Here is a 24,355-nt window from a genome sequence, read left to right on the forward strand (position 1 = left end):
GAGTTGTACCCCGCCCTTCTCTCTGAATCAGAGACTCAGAGCGGCTCACAATCTCCTTTATCTTCCTCCCCCACAACAGACACCCTGTGAGATGGGTGGGGCTGAGAGGGCTCTCACAGAAGCTGCCCTTCCAAGGACAACCTTTGCCAGAGCTATGGCTGACCCAAGGCCATTCTAGCAGCTGCAAGTGGAGGAGTGGGGAATCAAACCCAGTTCTCCCAGATAAGAGTCCGCTCACTTAACCACTATGGCTGCCCCAAGGCCATTCCAGCAGGTGCAGGTGGAGGAGTGGGGAATCAAACCCGGTTCTCCCAGATAAGAGTCTGTGCACTTAATCACTTTGGCTGACCCAAGGCCATTCCAGCAGCTGCAAGTGGAGGAGTGCCGAATCAAACCCGGTTCTCCCAGATAAGAGTCCATGCACTTAATCACTATGGCTGACCCAAGGCCATTCCAGCAGCTGCAAGGGGAGGAGTGGGGAATCAAACTTGGTTCTCCCAGATAAGAGTCCGTGCACTTAACCACAATGGCTGCCCCAAAGCCATTCCAGCAGCTGCAAGGGGAGGAGTGGGGAATCAAACCTGATTCTCCCAGATAAGAGTTTGCACACTTAACCACTACACCAAACTGGCTGTATGGAAGGCAGGAATCCCAACTAAAATCTCACCTTAAAGGCCAATAACAGCCCCCTCCCCCGCAAATACACAGTTGAAGCAATTTAAAACCAAAGCTTTAAAATAAGCACAAAAGAGAAAAACCACAGTGAAGAACAAGGGAGGAAATTGTGCTCTTTGTCACGTGGGTTGTTGCTGAATTCAGACTGCAAACAATTCTTTGCTTCTCGAGTTTGCTTTGTGTTCTTTTGAGTTGGGCAGGATGCTGATTTATTGTCAGGGGTCAGCTGAGCTGAATGCTCCTTACTTGGCTGCAGTCAAAATGTTTTCAGGCTCTCAGCGGAGCCAAGAGCAGCGGTGCTCTGCACAAGGTGGTTTCCCCCTTCTCCCCCATTTCATTTTGCTGTCATTTGTTAGTAGGGGGCAAGAATGAGGACCACTCTTCAACAAACCTTGCAGCACTTGGGGGAACTGGTGGGAAATTGAGCACAGAGCAGAACTTCTCCTCTTGTAACTGCGGACCTCTCTAGACAGGAAGGGGTGACCTGCTCTTCTCTCAGTGCATACTATAAAAACTGGCTTTCATTGATTAATCTTTGTACTCACTTGGCTTCCTTTCAATTTTCTTTCCTTTGCTGTTTTTTTTCTTTTGTTAAGTTCTGAACCTCTAGGCTGAGGCTGGCATTCCAGGAGAAAAACCAACAAGAATGCTGAATAGTTCATGTTTATAGAGGCCTTACGTACTCCCTCCCACCCAGTTAGGAGTTTTTAAAAATGATGATTTTCTTTAAACATGTGCACTGCTTGGGGAGGGACGGTGGCTCAGTGGTAGAGCATCTGCTTGGGAAGCAGAAGGTCCCAGGTTCAATCCCTGGCATCTCCAAAAGAGGGTCCAGGCAAATCGGTGTGAAAAACCTCAGCTTGAGACCCTGGAGAGCCGCTGCCAGTCTGAGAAGACAATACTGACTTTGATGGACCAAGGGTCTGATTCAGTATAAGGCAGCTTTATATGTTCATATGTTCACTACTATCAAACCAGCGTATGATGAAGCATCTTTTTTGTTTGTTTTTTAAAAATACTTTAAAAACGTTTGACCGGACAGTTGAGCTAATTTCGTTAAACTGCACAAATGGCTGTCTAAAGTTAAACAATCCAGTCACTTTTGCTTGGGTCACCAACGGGCAGGTTCGACCGCATGGGGGCAGGGGGCCCGCTCTTCATCGACGTCACCTGGCACCCGGCCGGAGACCCCGGCTCCGATAAGGAGACCTCTTCGATGATGATGGCCAGCACGGCACTCAACTACTGCGGCCTGGAGACGGTGTTGCACATGACCTGTTGCAACCAGACCAAGGAGACGATCACCGCACACCTGCAGAAAGCCAAGCGGTTGGGGATGAAGAACATCATGGCGTTGCGTGGAGGTGAGTGACAGACCCCAAGAAGGGCTGGCCTTAGACTACCTGACACCCTAGGGAAGGCTAACTTCTGGCATTCTGCCCTGCCTTGACAATGTCACCAAGTCACATGGGGGTGCCCAATTTGGCACCCCAGAAAGCTAGCGCCCGAGGCAGTTATCTAGTTTGCCTTGTGGCAGGGCCAGCCCTGACCCCAGGTCACCCAGCAAGCTTCCGTGGTAGGAGTGGGATTTTCATCCCAGGTTGCACAGTCTGCCACTCTGTCCACTGCACCACGCGAGCTCTTATTCTCCAGAGGCTTGGCTTCCTGCCTTCCATCATGCAGGATTTGCTTCCTGGGTGGAAAAAACCAGAGAGCATGCATGAAACCTTCACTTTAGAGAACTGTAGAACAAAGCCGGAATCCAGGGGCACCTTTAAGACCAATGAAGTTTTTTTCAAGGTATAAGCTTTCATGTTTATGCACACTTCTTCAGATACATTGAAGTGGAAATTAGCATTCCATACATATAGGTAGTGGATGAGCAGCAACTTAGCACGCAGCATACTGAGGATGTTTCAGATTCGAGGACCAAACAGGAAGAACAAGCTTCGTTTATGTGGTCACCATTTGTTTGGGTTTCATTCCAGGGGGAAACATAGTGAGGGAAATAAATGTGTCAAAATTGGAGGTTGATGGGCAGATGTTTCCTTAATTGTGGAACACTGAGAGTAATTGAAACCTTGCTGTTACGCTCCGTCCTTCTCCTCTTAAGTGTGGAGGCGACCTTACAGTGGGAGGACGGGCTGTGTGGAGTAATGGGTTTGCTTAATGGAGGCAGGTGCAGACTCACTCTCTCTCTCTCTCCAACTCTGCTTGCTCAGATCCGATTGGTGAAGAGTGGCAAGAGGAAGTGGATGGCTTCAACTACGCCGCAGATCTGGTGAAGCACATCCGTTCTGAATTCGAAGATTATTTTGATATCTGCGTGGCGGGTAAGGAAGCTGAGCTTTTCTGTGTGCTGCAAAACTTCAATCATTGCTTTTGGTTTTGCTCTCAGGCTCCACAGATATGGACCCTGTAGCAGTGTAAACCCAGTACTAAGAACATAAGAACATAAGAGAAGCCCTGTTGGATCAGGCCAGTGGCCCATCCAGTCCAACACTCTGTGTCACATAAGAACATAAGAGAAGCCATGCTGGATGAGGCCAATGGCCCATCCAGTCCAACACCCTGTGTCACATAAGAACATCAGAGAAGCCATGTTGGACCAGGAACAATGGCCCATCCAGTCCAACACTCTGTGTCACATAAGAACATAAGAGAAGCCATGTTGGATCAGGCCAATGGCCCATCCAGTCCAACACTCTGTGTCACATAAGAACAGAAGAGAAGTCATGTTGGATCAGGCCAATGGCCACTCCAGTCCAACACTCTATGTCACATAAGAACATGAGAGAAGCCATGTTGGATCAGGCCAGTGGCCCATCCAGTCCAACACTCTGTGTCACAGAAGAACATAAGAGAAGCCATGTTGGATCAGGCCAGTGGCCCATCCAGTCCAACACTCCGTGTCACATAAGAACATGAGAGAAGCCCTGTTAGATCAGGCCAGTGACGCATCTAGTCCAACACTCTGTGTCACATAAGAACATAAGAGACGCCATGTTGGATCAGGCCAGTGGCCCATCCAGTCCAACACTCTGCGTCACAGAAGAACATAAGAGAAGCCATGTTGGATCAGGCCAATGGCCCATCCAGTCCAACACTCTGCGTCACAGAAGAACATAAGAGAAGCCATGTTGGATCAGGCCAGTGGCCCATCCAGTCCAACACTCTGTGTCACAGAAGAACATAAGAGAAGCCATGTTGGATCAGGCCAATGGCCCATCCAGTCCAACACTCTGCGTCACAGAAGAACATAAGAGAAGCCATGTTGGATCAGGCCAGTGGCCCATCCAGTCCAACACTCTGTGGCACACAGTGGCCAATATATGTGTGTGCGTGTATACACACACACACACATATGTATATATATACACATACACTGTGGCTAACAGCCACTGATGGACGTCTGCTCCATATGTTGATCCAATCCCCTCTTGAAGCTGTCTGTGCTTGTAGCCACCACCACCTCCTGTGGCAGTGAATTCCATGTGTTAATCATCCTTTGGGTGAAGAAGGACTTCCTTTTATCCGTTTTAACCTGACTGCTCAGCAATTTCATCGAATGTCCATGAGTTCTTGTATTGTGAGAAAGAGAGAAAAGGACTTCTTTCTCTACTTTCTCCATCCCATGCATAATCTTGTAAACCTCTTATCACGTCACCCCGCAGTCGACGTTTCCCCAAGCTAAAGAGCCCCGAGCATTTTAACCAAATTCAGTCTGCAACCAGAGCAGAGTGTGGGTTTCTTTTGTATGTTAGAAAGAGTCTGTCCTGGAGGGAGCCTATCTTATGGTCCCATTTCTTTCTGAGCTTCAAAGACATCTCTCTCACTGCTTCTAAATATCCCTAAAGACGAGCATAAATTCATATCCCTGCCTGGACGCTGCCCAGCCAGAAAGCTCAGAGTAGGGGTGTTGGGGACCAGAAATAATTGTCGGTCAGTTTCGGTCTTGCTTGCAGGCATAAGTTGATAGTGAAGCAAGAGGTGAAAAAGAAGAAGATGATCTTGGATTTATATCTGCCCTATACTCTCATCAGAGCGGTCACACTCTCCTCTACCTTCCCCTCCACAGCAGACACCCTGTGAGGTAGGTGGGGCTGAGAGAGCTCTTAGAGCAGCTGCCCTTTCAAGGACAACTCCTACAAAAGCTGTGGCTGACCTGAGGCCATTCCAGCAGCTGCAAGGGGAGGAGTGGGGAATCAAACCCGCTTCTCCCAGATAAGAGTCTGCTCACTTAACCACTACACCAAACTGGCTGTCTGGTGGAGGCAGGAATGTCCTTCCTTGTGTCATCAAAGGAGGGGAACCCACAAAATCCTGTACTAGAGTGTTCCTGTAAGGGACAGATACAGGTTGTAAGGATATATGATTGTCATTGTGGAGAAAATTAAATATCTTGGTATTCTGCAAAGGACAGATATTTTGCAGCTTTTAGATTCAAGTCCAGTAGCACCTTAGTGAGCCAGTTTAGCGAAGTGTGCAGACTCTTATCTGGGAGAACCGGGTTTGATTCCCCACTCCTCCACTTGCAGCTGCTGGAATGGCCTTCGGTCAGCCAGAGCTCTCTCAGGAGCTGTCCTCAAAAGGGCAGCTGCTGTGAGAGCCCTCTCAGCCCTACTTACCTCACAGGGTGTCTGTTGTGGGGGAGGAAGATATAGGAGATTGGGAGCCACTCTGAGGCTCTTAATTCAGAGAGAAGAGCGGGGTATAAATCTGCAATCTTAATCTTCTTAGAAGCCAACAAGATTTGGTGGGTGTAAGCTTTCAAAAGCTCCCTTTGTAAGATGACTGAGACAGAGAGAGAAAACAAAAAGAAAAGCAACACAGAGAAAAACCCACCCCCTAATCCTGCTCTCGTTGACCGCAACAGGTTATCCCAAGGGCCACCCGGAGGCAGACAGCTACATCGATGACTTGAAACACCTGAAGGAGAAGGTCTCAGCAGGAGCTGACTTCGTCATTACGCAGCTCTTCTTCCGGTCGGAAACATTCCTCAAGTTTCTTCAGGACTGCCAGGCTATTGGCATTGCTTGCCCCATCGTGCCGGGAATATTTCCCATCCAGGTGAAATCACTTTGGGTGAAGCCAGAACGTTTCCCAGCAGATGTCAAAGTGGGCACTTCTATCGTCTGTGGGCACCTCTATTTGGGGAGGGACAGTGGCTCAGTGGTAGAGCATCTGCTTGGTTAGCAGAAGGTCCCAGGTTCAATCTCCGGCATCTCCAACTAAAAAGGGTCCAGGCAAATAGGCGTGGAAAACCTCAGCTTGAGACCCTGGAGAGCCGCTGCCAGTCTGAATAGACAAGACTGGCTTTGATGGATCGAGGGTCTGATTCAGCCATGTTGGATCAGGCCAGTGGCCCAGCCAGTCCAACACTCTGAGTCACACAGTGGCCAATATATGTGTGTGTGTGATGGATCGAGGGTCTGATTCAGCCATGTTGGATCAGGCCAGTGGCCCAGCCAGTCCAACACTCTGAGTCACACAGTGGCCAATATATGTGTGTGTGGGGAGGGACGGTGGCTCAGTGGTAGAGCATCTGCTTGGTAAGCAGAAGGTCCCAGGTTCAATCCCTGGCATCTCCAACTAAAAGGGTCCAGGCAAATAGATGTGAAAAACCTTAGCTTGAGACCCTGGAGAGCCGCTGCCAGTCTGAGTAGACAATACTGACTTTGATGGACCGAGGGTCTGATTCAGTATAAGGCAGCTTCATATGTTCATATGTACACACACTGTGGCTAATAGCCACTGATGGATCTCTGCTCCATATTTTTATCTAACCCCCTCTTAAAGCTGTTATATTCTTATGTTCAATAAAGGAGATGCCCCTTTATTGAACATAAGAACAGAAGAGAAGCCATGTTGGATCAGGCCAGTGGCCCATCCAGTCCAACACTCTGACTCACATAAAAACATAAGAGAAGCCCTGTTGGATCAGGCCAATGGCCCATCCAGTCCAACACTCTGTGTCACATAAGAACATAAGAGAAGTCATGTTGGATCAGGCCAATGGCCCATCCAGTCCAACATTCTGTGTCACACAGTGGCCAATATATGTCTCTATGTGTGTGTGTATATATATAAACACACACACACACACACACACACACACACATACTGTGGCTAATAGCCACTGATGGACGTCTGTTTCATATTTTTATCCAATCCCCTCTTAAAGCTGGCTATGCTTGTAGCCGCCACCACCTCCTGTGGCAGTGAATTCCACATGTTAATCACCCTTTGGGTGAAGAGGGACTTCCTTTTATCCGTTCTAACCTGAGTGCTCAGCAATTTCATTGAATGCCCACGAGTTCTTGTATTGTGAGAAAGGGAGAAAAGGACTTCTTTCTCTACTTTCTCCATCCCATGCATAATCTTGTAAACCTCTATCATGTCACCCCGCAGTCGACGTTTCTCCAAGCTAAAGAGCCCCAAGCGTTTTAATCTTTCTTCATAGGGAAAGTGTTCCAAACCTTAATCATTCTAGTTGCCCTTTTCTGGACTTTTTTCCAATGCTATAATATCCTTTTTGAGGTGCGATGACCAGAATTGTACACAGTATTCCAAATGAGGCCGCACCATCGATTTATACAGGGGCATTATAATACTGGCTGATTTGTTTTCAATTCCCTTCCTAATAATTCCCAGCATGGCGTTGGCGGTCCTATTGATTAGGAAGCTTTACAAAAAATATCCTTCAAAGCCCAGGGGGTCCACTTGGGGGACAGTATGTCAAGTCCCCAGTCTGTTACCTTATCTGGCTTACAGCAGTAACTCTTATGATTCATGCCTGTGTTGTGTCTCTGGAAGAATGCGAGGTGGCAAAGCCTCTAACCCTCCCTTTATTTTCCCAGTTACTTATCAGTTTTTGTGCGCTTTGTAGTAGACTAGCGATGTTATTCTAACCCTGTAGCCTTCAGGTTTGAAAGATGCGCGCCAATTATTAACGGCTAGTGCTCATCTATATAACGCTTGCTCTGCTTATGTTATCCAATCTTCACACTACCTTGTCGGTCTGATGTCTCACTCTCTACAATAAGTGAATCTATTTGAAAATACAAAGGATCTCATTATTGCAAGATGTGTGAACTTGACACCCCTTTCAGGACTCGTATCGGCACACTCTGCTGCAAATGTAGGCTTGGCCATTTTCTGGATTTAAAACAATTTTTATTTGGTAACATATGATAGTTATATCCAATACTAATAAGAAATTAATAAACACTTATTACCTTCCCCATACATTACTGTTTTTCATTCTCCCCTCCCCCCATATCTTGACCCCTGCCGGTGTCAGTTACTTAAAATACTAATATCAAAAGGTAACCTTAACTTTAAAAGAATCTTAATAGTAAAAGAAACCCCTATATATCATTTTTCAAAAAGATACACATTTCTTATATAAACCCAACTCAGTTATTATAGTTCATCTTTGTTCTTCTTCTAATACTTAATTATTATCAAAAATCGCCCGATATCCTTTTACTTTCCATTCTTTTTCTACATATCTTCTGAATTTTTCCCAGTCCATTTTAAATCTTTCTAAATCATAGTCTTTTCAGATTCTTGTAAGTCTATCCATTTCACTCCATGACATAACTTTTTCAATCCAGTCCCATTTTTCTGGTATTTTGTCTTGCTTCCATAACTGCGCATACAATGTCCTAGCAGCTGAAAGCAGGTACCATATTATAATTCTATCTTCTTTTGGAAATTTTTTCCATTTGTAATCCCAATAAGAAAGTCTCTGGAACTCTCTTGAATTCATATCCCAAGATTCTAGGCTTGGCCATTTTCAACCAATACATTACCAGTGAATATTTTTGCTCCTCCAACGCAGGGGTATCATTCTTTGCGCCAGCTGGTGAAGCTGTCTAAGCTGGAGGTGCCTCAGGAGATCAAGGACGTCATTGAGCCCATCAAAGATAACGATGCCGCGATCCGGAATTACGGCATAGAACTGGCAGTGACCATGTGCCGGGAGCTGCTGGACACCGGCTTGGTGCACGGTCTCCATTTTTACACCCTCAATCGGGAAGTGGCCACCGTGGAAGTGCTGAGGCGTCTGGGCCTTTGGAAGGAGGACCCCAGGTAAGCAAAGGACAAGCCTCTCTGTAGATCCACTTGGGTAGTAGGAGAGACTGCGGTTCAATTGTAGAGCATTTGCTTGACCCTGGCATCTCCAGTAGGAAGGACTAGATAGGAGATGATGTGAAAGACCTCAGCCAGAGACCCTGGAGAGCTGCTGAGTAGACTGAGTAGTCAATACTGACTTTGATGGAGCAAAGTCTGATTCAGTATAAGGCAGCTTTACAATTCCATCTGTTGGAGAAGTCAAGAAACGGGTGCAGTTCCTGAAATATCTTTGTAAGCAGACTGGAGCAATCCCAGAATGTGCATGAGGAAGACTCAGCATGGGTTCTGCAAGGGAAGATCTTGCCTCACTAACCTGTTACATTTCTTTGAGGGGGTGAACAAACATGTGGACAAAGGAGACCCGATAGATGTTGTTTACCTTGACTTCCAGAAAGCTTTTGATAAAGTTCCTCATCAAAGGCTCCTTAGAAAGCTTGAGAGTCATGGAGTAAAAGGACAGGTCCTCTTGTGGATCAAAAACTGGCTGAGTAATAGGAAGCAGAGAGTGAGTATAAATGGGCAGTCTTCGCAGTGGAGGACGGTAAGCAGTGGGGTGCCGCAGGGCTCGGTACTGGGTCCCATGCTCTTTAACTTGTTCATAAATGATTTAGAGTTGGGAGTGAGCAGTGAAGTGGCCAAGTTTGCAGATGACACTAAATTGTTCAGGGTGGTGAGAACCAGAGAGGATTGTGAGGAACTCCAAAGGGATCTGTTGAGGCTGGGTGAGTGGGCGTCAGCGTGGCAGATGCGGTTCAATGTGGCCAAGTGCAAAGTAATGCACATTGGGGCTAAGAATCCCAGCTACAAATACAAGTTGATGGGGTGTGAACTGGCAGAGACTGACCAAGAGAGAGATCTTGGGGTCGTGGTAGATAACTCACTGAAAATGTCAAGACAGTGTGCGTTTGCAATAAAAAAGGCCAACGCCATGCTGGGAATTATTAGGAAGGGAATTGAAAAGAGATCAGCCAGTATCATAATGCCCCTGTATAAATCGATGGTGTGGTCTCATTTGGAGTACTGTGTGCAGTTCTGGTCGCCGCACCTCAAAAAGGTTATTATAGCATTGGAGAAAGTCCAGAAAAGGGCAACTAAAATGATTAAAGGGCTGGAGCACATTCCCTATGAAGAAAGGTTGAAACGCTTGGGTCTCTTTAGCTTGGAGAAACGTCGACTGCGGGGTGACATGATAGAGGTTTACAAGATAATGCATGGGATGGAGAAAGTAGAGAAAGAAGTACTTTTCTCCCTTTCTCACAATACAAGAACTCGTGGGCATTCAATGAAATTGCTGAGCAGACGGGTTAAAATGGATAAAGGGAAGTACTTCTTCACCCAAAGGGTGATTAACATGTGGAATTCACTGCCACAGGAGGTGGTGGCGGCCACAAGTATAGCCACCTTCAAGAGGGGTTTAGATAAAAATATGGAGCACAGGTCCATCAGTGGCTATTAGCCACAGTGTATGTGTGTATAAAATTTTCTGCCACTGTGTGACACAGAGTGTTGGACTGGATGGGCCATTGGCCTGATCCAACATGGCTTCTCTTATGTTTTTATGTGACACAGAGTGCTGGACTGGATGGGCCATTGGCCTGATCCAACATGGCTTCTCTTATGTTTTTATGTGACACAGAGTGCTGGACTGGATGGGCCATTGGCCTGATCCAACATGGCTTCTCTTATGTTTTTATGTGACACAGAGTGCTGGACTGGATGGGCCACTGGCCTGATCCAACAGGGCTTCTCTTATGTTCTTATGGGACACAGAGTGTTGGACTGGATGGGCCACTGGCCTGATCCAACAGGGCTTCTCTTATGTTCTTATGTGACACAGAGTGTTGGACTGGAGGGGCCACTGGCCTGATCCAACATGGCTTCTCTTATGTTCTTATGTGACACAGAGTGTTGAACTTGATGGGCCGTTGGCCTGATCCAACATGGCTTCTCTTATGTTCTTATGAGAGACCAACATAAAGGGCCTATTAACCAAAAAAGGGGAATAATAACAGAATTTGGGGTCTTTTCATAAAATTCATGGACAGTAGCTTCAGGGTGGACAATGTATTGTGTAACCCATACGGAACTTACGGAACTCACTGCCACAGGATGATCCGATGGCTTCTTAAATGCCTTTAGCAGGAAGTTATGGGAGGAGAAGTCTGTTGACAGCAGCGGTGTGTAAACGGAACATCCATTGTTCAGGAGGGTGAAGCTGATACTAGGTGGAATCTGAACGGAAAGAGCTGAGTTCAAATACTACTGCGTTTGTGAAAGTCACCTGAAGCGCAACCCTCTATAGAGTTACAGCTGTCTAAGCCTAATGAAATCTGTGGGCTTAGACTGGAGTAACTGTGCATAGGATTGCGCTGTGGGAGACTTTGAGCCACTTGCTGCCCCTCAGTTTAAACAACCTCACAGGGTTGTAATAAGGATTAAAGGAGGTGGGGGGAGAATTTCCCCGAGTGCTTTAAAGGCCTGGCAGAGCAGCATATGTCTGTTATCTATTATTTATTGCAGGGGTGGCCAGCGGTAGCTCTCCAGATGTTTTTTGCCTACAACTCCCATCAGCCCCAGCCAGCATGCCCCAGCATGATTTATTGTATGGCAGAGTTATACAGACAAAGCCATACATATATTAGGCCACACACTCCTGATCCTCCTGAAGCTTCCAGGGCTCTTCTTACTGGAAGCTCTTGGAGGATTGGCTACATCAGGGGGTGTGGCCTCATATGCAAAGGAGTTCCTGCTACAAAAAAAAGCTTTGCATATAATAATATAAAATACGTATCAAAGTCGATACAATGGGTGTGCAGACCAACTGGGCAGTTCCTCTGCATACTAGTATCTTTAAGCACCAGTCATTCGGTGACTAAAAAAAAGTTAACCTTGTGGGATGGAAGAGTCAGGCGTGCCTTCAGTTTGGATTCCAGGGGAAAGTGTACCCTACACACTTGGGGGGAAATGAACTAGGTGCAAGAAGCAGGTATTCATGTGGCCATTTTTTCTCTCCCCCCCCCACCAATCCCTCCTAGGAGGACGTTGCCCTGGGCAATCAGCGCTAACCCCAAGCGGCGAGTTGAAGACGTCCGTCCCATTTTCTGGGCTTCCAGGCCAAAGAGCTACATTTACCGAACTCAAGAATGGGATGAGTTCCCCAATGGCCGCTGGTGAGTGCCTGCTGGGGGGAGGGCTGTAGAAGCCTCAGGCCAGATGGGGGGACGGGTGGGCCCATCGATGCAAAACAGAGACAGAAAGAGGCTGGCGAGCTAGCTGATAACATAACCGTTTTCAACGTACCATTTTTCTTGGAAAATCCAAAGTGTTGCGCAATAAAGATAGGGAAAGCCTCAACGTCTGAATTAAAGTGATTTACCAAAATATCTAGACTGGAGTCCAATAGCACTTCAGAGACCAACAAGAGGTGTTTTTTTTGGGGGGGGGGATAAGTTTTCATCGGCCACATCGCTCCTTGGCAAATAGAAGGGGAAGACATGGAAGTCGTGACAGACTTCACATTCCTGGGATCCAAGATCACTGCAGATGGTGACTGTAGCCATGAAATTAAAAGACGTTTGCTCCTTGGAGGACTCCACTGTGCGACGGAACAACGACAACAAATAAGTTTTCAAGAGTCAAAACTCCCTTCGTCAGATACAGGTAGGACTTAGGAACCTCCATTCCCACTTGTATCTGACAAACAGAGCTTTGCCTCTCGAAAGCTTCTACCCCCAGAAACCCTGTTGGTCTCTAAGGTGCTAGAGGACTCCAGTCTAGCTGTTCACCTGCAGACCGATACGGCTGCACTTCGAGACTACTCAAAAACAAGTATTCCTCGCCATTCTTGTCCCTTGGCTTCATGGGGAGCTTGGAGGCGCCTGGAGTCTGCATGGCTCTCTCTGGACCTCTTTGCATGCCTCCTCTCCTCCTTCTCCCCCCTCCCCCTGCACTAACATGCCCCCTCTTCCCCCAAACCCTCCTCAGGGGGAATTCATCCTCCCCCGCCTTTGGGGAGCTCAAGGACTATTACCTCTTCTACTTGAAGAGCAAGTCGCCCCGGGAGGAGCTCCTGAAGATGTGGGGGGAGGAGCTGACCAGCGAGCAGAGCGTCTTCGAGGTCTTCAGGTGCTACATCTCCGGAGAGCCCAACAGGAACGGCCAAAAGGTGAGGGGTTTGGGCTGCAGGGGAGGGTGGATGTTTCGGCATGGAGAAAGAGCATGCTTAAGGGTCAGGTGTGGAGGAGGAGTCTTTCTATAACCGTTGCAGCCTGGGAAGAGCAAGGTGATGCAGCAGTTGTAACAGGGGCCATGGTCGGCTTCTGGAACTGGAGATGATCACTGTTGCGTTCACTCTGAAGTCTGCACAAAATGCATGGACACGGGGCAAATTCTCAGGCCATCTTCTTTCTTTCTGAAAGAGAAAAAAAAGACAGAGACTGTCCTTCCTTGAGTTGCAGAGTGTCAAGCATGCATATTTCTGTGTGCCATAATGGTCCCTGAAACAAAGAGCAGAACACCAACCTCTCCTGCTCCCCCCTCTTTTACAACCTAAGGGCAAGTAATAAATCCATCTGGCCCAAGGATGTTTAGGTTAGCCTGGCCGGTAACAGTGTGATGCGCCTCTCCCCCAGATTCACACAGACAGGTCTTATCTGGTCGCAGAGAGAGTGTGAGAAAGGGAGATTTTATGAATAGCCTGCATTGCTTAGTAATAAAAGAGATATTATGTAGTAACTTTGAACCCGTGACTCAAATTGCATCTGTATGGTATCCTTTGAAGCTATCCTATAAAGTAACTATGTAAGTCTGTATAGGTCATTACTTCCAAGGATTCTGTCCTTGGCAAAGCTATGGGGTTTCTACAATAAAGCAACTTTTGATTCAATAACAAAAAGACTGATTATTGGGAAATATCGATGCTTGACACAGAGCATCGTCGCTGTTGTTGGGGCCTGGCCCCAGCCTTCTGGTTCAGCAAGTGTCTTGGTTAGGCCTTTTCTGCTAGGAGCTGCAGTTCAGAGATAGAGCTTTCATGTGGCATGCAGAAGGTCTCCGGTTCAATCCCTGACACCTCCAGTTAAAAGGACCAGGCAGGAGGTGATGTGAAAGACGTGAGACCCTGGGGGGGAGCTTCCAGTCTGTGTAGGCAATACTGAAACCGAGGGTTTGATTCAGTAAAGCAGCTTCACGCGTATGCTCACGTGTGACAGGCCCACAGAGATGGCTGCCACTGGTGGTCATCAGTTTTAACTCTTGGTAACTGGTAATGGAAAGCCTGCAGAAGAAGCTAGAGCCTTCGGCCATGTTGGGGAAGGAGAGAATGCCTCTTCCCAAAGAATTCCAGGCTGCTTTTTATTCTACGATGCAGTGGCGGAGGGGAAGGAGGGGCAGTGGAAGGGTTATGACAGACACACACCTTTACTTCTGCTGCTTGTCTCTTGTTTCAAATGAAAGCCTTGCCATGTCGAAGCTGCAGCAGTTTCTTTACCCCCCCCTGGCTCAGGAAGCAGGAATGTTCATCTGAAAGAACGACATGAGAAACTGTGTCTGGCTACCAAAGCTGGCTCAAAGGCAGAGGGGGCTGGCCTTGGCTTTTTAGCCTGGTGAGGCTGAGAAAGGCGTTTGAGTGTCTGGCCTCATCCAATGTGGATCCTGTGAATTTAGGGGGAGGTATTTGAATTTCCTGCATTGTGCAGGGGGTTGGACTCGATGACCCTGTGTGGCGGAACCGGCCCGATTCTGCCTTCAGACCCACTCCCGTCAACTGCCTTTTGAGTTACCAACTCCTTATCTTCTTCCCGCCACGAGGGCACGCTGCCACCACCTGCTCAGTTTAGGGGTTCCTGTCCGAGAGGAACAGGACTCCCAATCCCCCTTCCTGCCAGTTCGGTGGCCTCAAGGTTCTCTGCCAACCCAGCATCTGGTTAACAGAGACCACAGTCCTTCTTTGGGAGACCCCTGGAGGATTGGCACCCTTGCCAACTGTATGCCTTCCCTGGACTCCCCTCTTGCAGTAGCGTGGTCTAAGGTAGTTGGGGAACCTATGTGGTACAGAGGGACTACCTTTTTAAACAGACAAAATATTTATTTAAAACATACAACTATATACAGGCATTATAAAATCGTGAACAGAAGAACTAAATCAAACCAGGGAAAAATGCTCCTTCTTTCCCTACTATACCACTGGCCCTGACCATACCATCCAGAACCGACTCACCAAGACTCAAATCAAAACTCAATTGACTGTCAGCTTCCCCTGACAACTTTTAACTCCCCGTTTCCCTCCCAAAATCTATTATTATTATTATTTATTATTTATTACTTTAAATTTCTATCCTGCCCTCTCCGCAAGCAGACTCAGGGCGGCTGACAACATTTATTTTTACACGTTAAAACCAATAAAAAATAATTACGATTTAACATTTTAAAAACATTTCATGGTGCTGTATCGCTACAATATAATATAAGCGGTGATCACATAGAACTCTCTAATGATGTAGGGTGGCAGCTCTCTCCCGGTTAGATCTCAAAGGCCTGTCGAAACAGTTCGGTCTTACAGGCCCTGCAGAAAGCAGAGAGATCCTGCAGGGCCCTTATGGCCTCCGGGAGAGCATTCCACAATTCTGGTGCTGCCACCGAGAAGGCCCTAACTCGTGTCAGCCGCAACCTAGCCTTCTTTGGTCCAGGGATGGACAATAGATTTTTTGTCCCTGAATGCAGTGCTCTCTGGGGAATCTATAATATAAAACCCAATTCCTGCCCAGGAATTGGTTTTCCCTCCTGCAGCCTTCTGGGAGACCAGCCTGAAAGACTTCTTCCCTCTCTAGGAGGCCTCCTCAAAAGTGCTGCTTCCAGACAGGAAGGGAAGGAGGAATAGACTAGGCCAAAGCCTTGCCTAGAGTTTTATAGATTCCTCTAGCCAACTCCCAGACGAGCACAGGCCTAAAATGGCGTTTCTCCACACCCTGGAGGTCCCTTCGAACTCTATGATTCTATCCTCTCCCCCTCCTCAAATTTTTAACGACTCTCTGGCCTCCCCGCAGGTGACTTGCCTGCCCTGGAATGACGACCCGCTGGCTCCTGAGACCAACCTCCTGAAGGAGGAGCTGGCCAAGGTGAACAAGAGGGGGATCCTGACCATCAACTCCCAGCCCAACATCAACGGCAAGCCTTCCACCGACCCCGTCGTGGGCTGGGGGCCCAGTGGGGGCTACGTCTTCCAGAAGGTATCAGCTCTGTCTTTGTGCCGCTCTCTTTGCCCTCCTCCCTTCAGCGTTGTGGTTTTCTGCACAGCAGCAGGGGAGGGACCACTACAGGGTAGCAGTCAAGCGCCAGCTTTGCATGGAGAGGGTCCAGATTCCATCCTGGCACCCCCATCCAAAGGATTGGGGGGAGGGATAGTGGCTCAGTGATAGAGCATCTGCTTGGGAAGCAGAAGGTCCCAGGTTCAATCCCCGGCATCTCCAACTAAAAAGGGTCCAGGCAAGTAGGCGTGAAAAACCTCAGCTGGAGACCCTGGAGAGCCATGAATGGGGGTAGAGCATCTGCTTGGGAAGCAGAAGGTCTCAGGTTCAATCCCCGGCATCTCCAACTAAAAATGGCCCAGGCAAGTAGGCATGAAAAACCTCAGCTGGAGACCCTGGAGAGCCATGAATGGGGGTAGAGCATCTGCTTGGGAAGCAGAAGGTCTCAGGTTCAATCCCCGGCATCTCCAACTAAAAATGGCCCAGGCAAGTAGGCATGAAAAACCTCAGCTGGAGACCCTGGAGAGCCATGAATGGGGGTAGAGCATCTGCTTGGCAAGCAGAAGGTCCCAGGTTCAATCCCCGGCATCTCCAACTAAAAAGGGTCCAGGCAAATAGGCGTGAAAAACTTCAGCTTGAGACCCTGGAGAGCCATGAATGGGGCTGTGGCTCAGTGGTAGAGCATCTGCTTGGCAAGCAGAAGGTCCCAGGTTCAATCCCCGGCATCTCCAACTCAAAAGGGTCCAGGCAAGTAGGCGTGAAAAACCTCAGCTTGAGACCCTGGATAGCCATGAATGGGGCTGTGGCTCAGTGTTAGAGCATCTGCTTGGGAAGCAGAAGGTCCCAGGTTCAATCCCTGGCATCTCCAACTAAAAAGGGTCCAGGCAAGTAGGCGTGAAAAACCTCAGCTGGAGACCCTGGAGAGCCATGAATGGGGCTGTGTCTCAGTGGTAGAGCATCTGCTTGGGAAGCAGAAGGTTCCAGTTTCAATCCCTGGCATCTCCAACTAAAAAAGGGTCCAGGCAAATAGGTGTGAAAAACCTCAGCTTGAGACCCTGGAGAGCCACTGCCAGTCTGAGTAGACAAGACTGACTTTGATGGACCAAGGGTCTGATTCAGTATAAGGCAGCTTCATATGTTCATATGATCTCCGATGGAGGCTGCTAGGAAGAGACTCTTCTCAGCCTGAGACCCTGGAAAGCTGCTGCCAGTCAGGGGAGACCAAATTGTTCTAGAGCGGGGTGTCGAACTCATTTGTTAGGAGGGACAGATCAGACATAAATGAGAATTTGTAGGCCTGGGCCATGTCAGGTTGGGCTGAGCCATGTGGGGCTGGGCCATGTGCGTACCTATTTAAGATTAGGTAGCGGTGATATAAACTTTATAAAGGACAAACACAAATAAAATATTTTTTTTAAAAAAAACCCTTAAAATACAACACGCTTGAAGCATTAGCACTCATTGGTCTTAAAGGTGCTTTCTTTGTATCTCTCCCATGGGATCCAGGGAACTGGGCAAAGGAAGCTCTGGCTCTTTCCTTCTTTCCCCAGGGGACCAAGAGGGGGAGGAGCCTCAGCCAATAGAAGGAAGAGAGGCTTCGCTCAGGATCTCTGCTATGCCATTGAGAGAGCCTGGCAAAGCAAGCTCTCCCTCCCTCCCTCCCCTTCCTCCCTAAGGGAGAAGTCTCAGCTAATGGAGAAAATAAAGGTTTTGCTCTGTAGCTCCTGTGCAGTTGAGTAAGCCTGGCAAAGCAAGCTGAGATGCAGAAGGAAGCAAGAGAGGAGGAGAAGGAAGCGAACGACAGCCAGTTGCTCAGGAGCCTGATAGGAGTCCTCTGGGGGCCTCATTCGGCCCCCAGGCCACATGTCTGACTCCCCTGGTCTAGAGGGATTTGGTGGATCTGATGGGAGGTACGGTGGCTTTGGAGGCTCATTTCTTATCCTGCTAAGTGCTCTGAGCCATCCTGAACAAACAGGACAAAGCAAGATGGGTTAAAAACAAATAGCTTTTCTTAAAATAAGGAAGGTTTGTTTTCAGTCTTCTGTTTCGAAAGTTGCTCAACTGCATTTTAAAATTTGAACACAATGCAAACCTAAATTAGAGATCAGCACCTAAACCTTCTGAAAACACAATCCATTATCTTCTGTCAAACACAATGAGCTTAAGCCTGCTTTTCTAGAGAAAAGAATATTTGAGTTCAGGAGCGCTGTAAAGACCAACAACATTTCCAGGGTGTAAGCTTTTGTGAGTCAAAGCTTAGTCAGATATTAGGGTGCATCTGACCAAGTTAGCTTGGACCCACTGAAAACTTCTATCCTGGAAATTTTGTTGTTTTGTGAGATGCGACTGGACTCAAATTCTGTTCTTCTACAGCAGGCTAACACAGCTACACAAATGAAATTAGAGAAAAGAAAAAAAATCACAGGGATATCTGCTTTTGGGGCTGAACCATGGCAGATCAGGCACAATACTGGAAATATAAATATTGATCATTTGCTTTTGGCCAAACAACACAGAAGCTCACTTTCCATCTCTTGGAGGGAACATGCCCTTGCTCCCAGAAATCATCTGAGCCAGGGATTCCCAACCCCTGGGCCGTGGACCGGTGCTGCTCTATGGCCTGTTAGCAACTGGGCTTTGAGTTGCATAATTATTTCATTATTTCATTGCAATGTAGTGATAATAATAATAATGACACTGGATTTATATCCTGCCCTCCACTCTGAGTGGCTCACAATCTCCTTTATCTTCTTCCCCCACAACAGACACCCTGTGAGGTGGGTGGGGCTGAGAGAGCTCTTCCAGAAGCTGCCTTTTCAAGGACAACTCTGCGAGAGCCATGGCTGACCCAAGGCCATTCCAGCAGCTGCCAGTGGAGGAGTGGGGAATCAAACCCGGTTCTCCTAAATAAGAGTCCACTCACTTAACCACTATGGCTGCCCCAAGGCCATTCCAGCAGCTGCCAGTGGAGGAGTGGGGAATCAAACCCGGTTCTCCTAAATAAGAGTCCACTCACTTAACCACTATGGCTGACCCAAGGTCATTCCAGCAGCTGCAAGGGGAGGAGTGGGGAATCAAACCTGGTTCTCCCAGATAACAGTCCGCTCACTTAACCACTAGGGCTGCCCCAAGGCCATTCCAGCAGGTGCAAGTGGAGGAGTGGGGAACCAAACCCGGTTCTCCCAGATAAGAGTCTACAAAACTTAACCACCACATCAAAGTAAGGCGCACAATTGTATAAGCCCCAAACCATGTGCACCCACCTGCCCCGGTCCATGGAAAAATTGTCTTCCACAAAACCTTTCCGTGGTGCCAAAAAGGTTGGGGGCCGCTGATAGCTGCAGTGCAGTGCTAACAATGCTTATTTCAGAAGGTCAGCTCAAACATAACTCTGCTCAGTTGTGGCCTTCCTCTCCAAGGAGATGACCTTGCTGCCAAAGAAAAAAAAGATCACACAGGCATGTAAAAGATAAATCTGTTCTATATTTTCACAGCTGCTTCCGTGGTCTCTGAGCAGATGTATTTCTGTAATGCCAAGAGATACGGGCCGGGCAGCCAAAGGTTCTGAATATGCTCATGGGCGAGAGAACGGCTTTTTCTAGCTGCAGGCCAAGGCGTGCTCATTGTTACAGCAGCTCATCTCTGTGGCTACTCAGTTGAAGCAATGTCTGAATTACAAAATGGGGAACTTGATTTAAATTGATCAGGGGACAGGTTTCATGAACAAATTGGCCTGGACGGAGCAGTTGTTTTCCTTTCTCAGAGGGGTGCGAGAGGCTGGCTCATTTGCACCCTGGAAGAAACTTATGGCAAGACCAAGAATTAGGCCTCTTGGTTAGAGCTACCAATCCCCAGGTGGGGGCAGGGAATCTCCTGGTTTGGGGGCCCTCCCCCTGCTTCAAGATCATCAGAAAATGGGGGGGGGGGGAATGTCTGCTGGGCACGCCATTATTCCCTATGGAGATCGATTCCCATAGGGTATAACGGAAAATTGATCTGTGGGTATCTGGGGCTATGTTTTTTGAGTTAGAGGCACCAAATTTGCAGCACAGCATCTGATGACTCTCCTCAAAATACCCCCCAAGTTTCAAAAAGATTGGACCAGGGGGTCCAATTCTGTGAGCTCCAAAAGAAGGTGCCCCTATCCTTCAGCATTCCAAATGGAGGGAAGGCTTTTAAAAGGAGCGTGGTCCCTTTAAAAGTGATGGCCAGAACTCCCTGCGGAGTTCAGTTGTGCTTGCCACACCCTTGCTCCTGGCTCCACCCCCAAAGTCTCCAGATATTTCTTGAGTCGGACTTGGCAACCCTACTCTTGGCTGATAACCTCATGCACCGCAGCCCCTGCTTCTTCTTTTGTATGAGGACAGACTTTTGCATTATGGCTGTAGACCCGTGTCCTGGAACCTGGGTTCGCCAAGGGAGGGACGGTGGCTCAGTGGCAGAGCATCTGCTTGGGAAGCAGAAGGCCCCAGGTTCAATCCCCGGCATCTCCAAAAAAGGGTCCAGGCAAAGAGGCGTGGAAAACCTCAGCTTGAGACCCTGGAGAGCCATGAATGGGGCTGTGGCTCAGTGGCAGAGCATCTGCTTGGTAAGCAGAAGGTCCCAGGTTCAATCCCCGGCATCTCCAACTAAAAAGGGTCCAGGCAAATAGGTGTGAAAAACCTCAGCTTGAGACCCTGGAGAGCCATGAATGGGGCTGTGGCTCAGTGGTAGAGCATCTGCTTGGTAAGCAGAAGGTCCCAGGTTCAATCCCCGGCATCTCCAACTAAAAAGGGTCCAGGCAAATAGGTGTGAAAAACCTCAGCTTGAGACCCTGGAGAGCCATGAATGGGGCTGTGGCTCAGTGGTAGAGCATCTGCTTGGGAAGCAGAAGGTCCCAGGTTCAATCCCCGGCATCTCCAACTAAAAAGGGTCCAGGCAAATAGGTGTGAAAAACCTCAGCTTGAGACCCTGGAGAGCCATGAATGGGGCTGTGGCTCAGTGGTAGAGCATCTGCTTGGGAAGCAGAAGGTCCCAGGTTCAATCCCCGGCATCTCCAACTAAAAAGGGTCCAGGCAAATAGGCGTGAAAAACCTCAGCTTGAGACCCTGGAGAGCCGCTGCCAGTCTGAGAAGACAATACTGACTTTGATGGACCAAAGAGCGTCTGATTCAGTATAAGGCAGCTTCATATGTTCATAAGCAGCTGTGGAGCAGCAGGGCAGGGTAAAATCCAGCTCCTGGGTGTCCACAGGCCTTTTATTTGGATTTAATCTATTTGGATTTAATCTAAGTTATTTATAGTCTACCCTCTCTCACAGGGATTCAAGGCAGATTACACAGGGTCAGTACGATCAGCCAAATGGGACATTCAATAACCAGAGTATTAGGATATTAGAAGTCCGGAGCTACCAGAAAGAAACAGAAACTTCGCATAAGTCTGGCACATTAAGTAGTGCAGAAACTGCATAATAGGAGTGTACTTACAGTAAGCAGCAGACTGCAGTATAGACTACTCATTCACGCAAGCATGTTTGTGAATCGTTTTGTACGCTGCTACCCTATTTCCTGCACAAAAAAAGCCCTGTTGAATAATTCAATTTTGCACAGTTTGTGGGAGGCCAGGACAGCGGGGGTGGGTGGGGGACTTCATGAACTCCTCTGGTAGGCCGTTCCACGAAGTGGGGGTGGAGGGATAACAGTAGGGGCAGTTGCTACTTTTGCCCATTTTGCAGGAAAGATAGATCACCCCTTAGGACAGAAGGTGGGGGGTATCTCAAACTGGGAATAACGTATGAGGAATTGGTGGTGGGGGGATGCACCGAAGTCTGGGATTTCCAGGGCCAGCCCGTCTGCACGGCAGAAGGGCTGAGAGATTAAGGGGCATTAGCAGGTCTGTGTGCCCTCCGCTCTCGGTTCACACAAAAGGAGCAAAGCTGTGAATGTCAAAGCCCTTGTGAAGAGCCTATCAAGAGACCCTGCAGGGAGCCTCTTTGCAATTCAGCCCCCTGCCTGGGAAATCAACCCCCCAGTACAAAATTAGGTCCTTGTGCTTGCTGTGTTTTAAAAGCAGCCTCTTGATCTTTGCCTGCCCCCCCTCCCTTTGTTGTTGTTGGAAGTCCAGGAGACAGGGTGTGCCTGCACACACATGCGCACACACACACACACACAAGTATTGCATTCGTACTTTCCCATTCCTGCCAGCATTTCGTGAGATCTGGTTTTGTATCAGCCCTACTGTTCTGCTGCCTTCTCTGTCTCACAGTGGAAGAAGATTAAGGTCAGCTGAGAAGTGCCTCAAACAGGGCCGTAGCCAGGATCTGGAAGTTCGGGGGGGGGGGGGGGGGGTCATATAATTTTTTCAGGGGGCACTCATGCCCCCTGGCACCCCACACAACCTTCCCTTTCCTCACTCCCCCCCACCCTCCCTCCCTGCTGCTCTTCCCCACCACTAAACTAGGGAGGGGGCCGGGACAGAAGCAGCCCCCAGTCTCCAGTGCATTAAAGGGCCCGCGGATCAGCTGGGGGCTGCTTCTGCTCCTGGCCCCATGCGCTGTTTTAGTGGTGCGGAAAGAAGGCTGGTGAGAACATAAGAACATAAGAGAAGCCACGTTGGATCAGGCCATTGGCCCATCCAGTCCAGCACTCTGTGTCAAACAGTGGCCAATATATGTGTGTGTATACACACACACACACATATATATATACACTGTGGCTAATAGCCACTGATGGACCTCTGCTCCATATTTTTATCCAATCCCCTCTTAAAGCTGGCTATGCTTGTAGCCGCTGCCACTTCCTGTGGCAGTGAATTCCACATGTTAATCACCCTTTGGGTGAAGAAGAACTTCCTTTTATCCCGTTTTAACCTGACTGCTCAGCAATTTCATGGAATGCCCACGAGTTCTTGTATTGTGAGAAAGGGAGAAAAGGACTTCTTTCTCTACCTTCTCCTTCCCATGCATAATCTTGTAAACCTCTATCATGTCACCCCGCAGTCGACGTTTCTCCAAGCTAAAGAGCCCCAAGCGTTTTAACCTTTCTTCATAGGGAAAGTGCTCCAACCCTTTAATCATTCCAGTTGCCCTTTTCTGCACTTTTCCCAATGCTAGAATATCTTTTTTGAGGTGCGGTGACCAGAATTGTACACAGTATTCCAAATGAGGCCGCACCATCAGTTTATACAGGGGCATTATGATACTGGCTGATCTGTTTTCAATTCCCTTCCTAATAATTCCCAGCATGGCGTTGGCCTTTTTTATTGCAATCACACACTGTCTTGACATTTTCAGTGAGTTCTCTACCACGACCCCAAGATCTCTCTCTTGGTCAGTCTCTGCCAGTTCACACCCCATCAACTTGTATTTGTAGCTGGGATTCTTGGCCCCAATGTGCATTACTTTGCACTTGGCCACATTGAACCGCATCTGCCACATTGAAGCTCTCTCTGCCACTCTGTCACTGCCTCCCTTCCTGTCACTAAAATAGCACGCAGGGTGGGGGGCAGAAGCAGCTTCCAGCCCCCAACTGCTCCGTGGGCCCTTTAACTCAGGCGGGGTGCTGGGGGGAGACGTTCCCATGGAAGTCGCAGGCGGCCTGCTCAGGCGGGCCGCCTGCATCGCAAGCCCTGCTAATGCCTGCACAGCACCTGGCGGCAGCAAAGATGAAAGGGAACCCCAATGGAACGCGGCGCCCCTAACGTTCGATTCCCAGTGTCTTAAAAGGGCAATGGCTCTCCAGGGGGGTCCCCAGCTTGGAATTTGAGGAAACACATCTTGAAGCGAGGTCCCTCACTCAGGCCCTGCGCAAGACTCAGGCAGGCGGAGACCGTCAGTCTTTGAAGAAGTGACTCAGGAAAGCTCCTACCCAGTGGGAGCTGCTTCTGCCCCCGAGCCTGCAGGCTGTTTTAGTGGCAGGAAGGAAAGGCAGAGACAAGAGCAGCAGGGAGAGTGGCTCTGGCTGCTGACCTTCCTTCTCTGCCACTAAAATAGCGCGCAGGTGGGGGGCAGAAGCAGCAGCCAGCACCCCCTTTGATTTAAAGGCCCCACCAATCAGCTGTTTGGTGGGCCCTTTAACTCAGGCAGGAGGCCCCGGCTGCTTCTGATGCAGCCAGCCAGTGACCTCTCTATCACCTGGGGGCTCCTTGGGGGTCAGGGGGCCTTGGCAAGAAGTCGGGGGGCTGTGCCCCCGCAGGCCCCCTCGTAGCTACAGGCCTGGCCTCAAACCCTCTGATACCGTTGTGTTGTGTGGCTCTTTGCCTGCAAGAGGCAACCCACGTTTTCAGCTGCAGTTCACAGCTCAGCAAAATCCCTTCAG

General features: G+C 48.7%; 1 protein-coding gene and 1 non-coding gene across 3 annotated transcripts in view; both read left to right on the forward strand.

Moving 5' to 3' along the window:
• MTHFR (methylenetetrahydrofolate reductase) overlaps positions 1 to 24,355 on the forward strand; it is a 45,302-nt gene that overhangs the window by 14,880 nt on the left and 6,067 nt on the right. For both annotated transcript variants that reach the window (XM_060259226.1, XM_060259227.1), the window contains exons 3-9: positions 1,801 to 2,039; positions 2,898 to 3,008; positions 5,552 to 5,745; positions 8,522 to 8,772; positions 11,853 to 11,987; positions 12,802 to 12,982; positions 15,861 to 16,043. In XM_060259226.1, coding sequence (XP_060115209.1) covers positions 1,801 to 2,039; positions 2,898 to 3,008; positions 5,552 to 5,745; positions 8,522 to 8,772; positions 11,853 to 11,987; positions 12,802 to 12,982; positions 15,861 to 16,043 — 1,294 coding nt within the window. The remainder of the gene's footprint in view (positions 1 to 1,800; positions 2,040 to 2,897; positions 3,009 to 5,551; positions 5,746 to 8,521; positions 8,773 to 11,852; positions 11,988 to 12,801; positions 12,983 to 15,860; positions 16,044 to 24,355) is intronic.
• Positions 16,721 to 16,792, forward strand: TRNAA-GGC (transfer RNA alanine (anticodon GGC)). The gene has a single exon. It is a non-coding gene; the product is annotated as a tRNA-Ala (tRNA).

The sequence above is a fragment of the Heteronotia binoei genome, chromosome 18, assembly GCF_032191835.1.
Source record: "Heteronotia binoei isolate CCM8104 ecotype False Entrance Well chromosome 18, APGP_CSIRO_Hbin_v1, whole genome shotgun sequence".
NCBI lineage: Eukaryota > Metazoa > Chordata > Lepidosauria > Squamata > Gekkonidae > Heteronotia > Heteronotia binoei.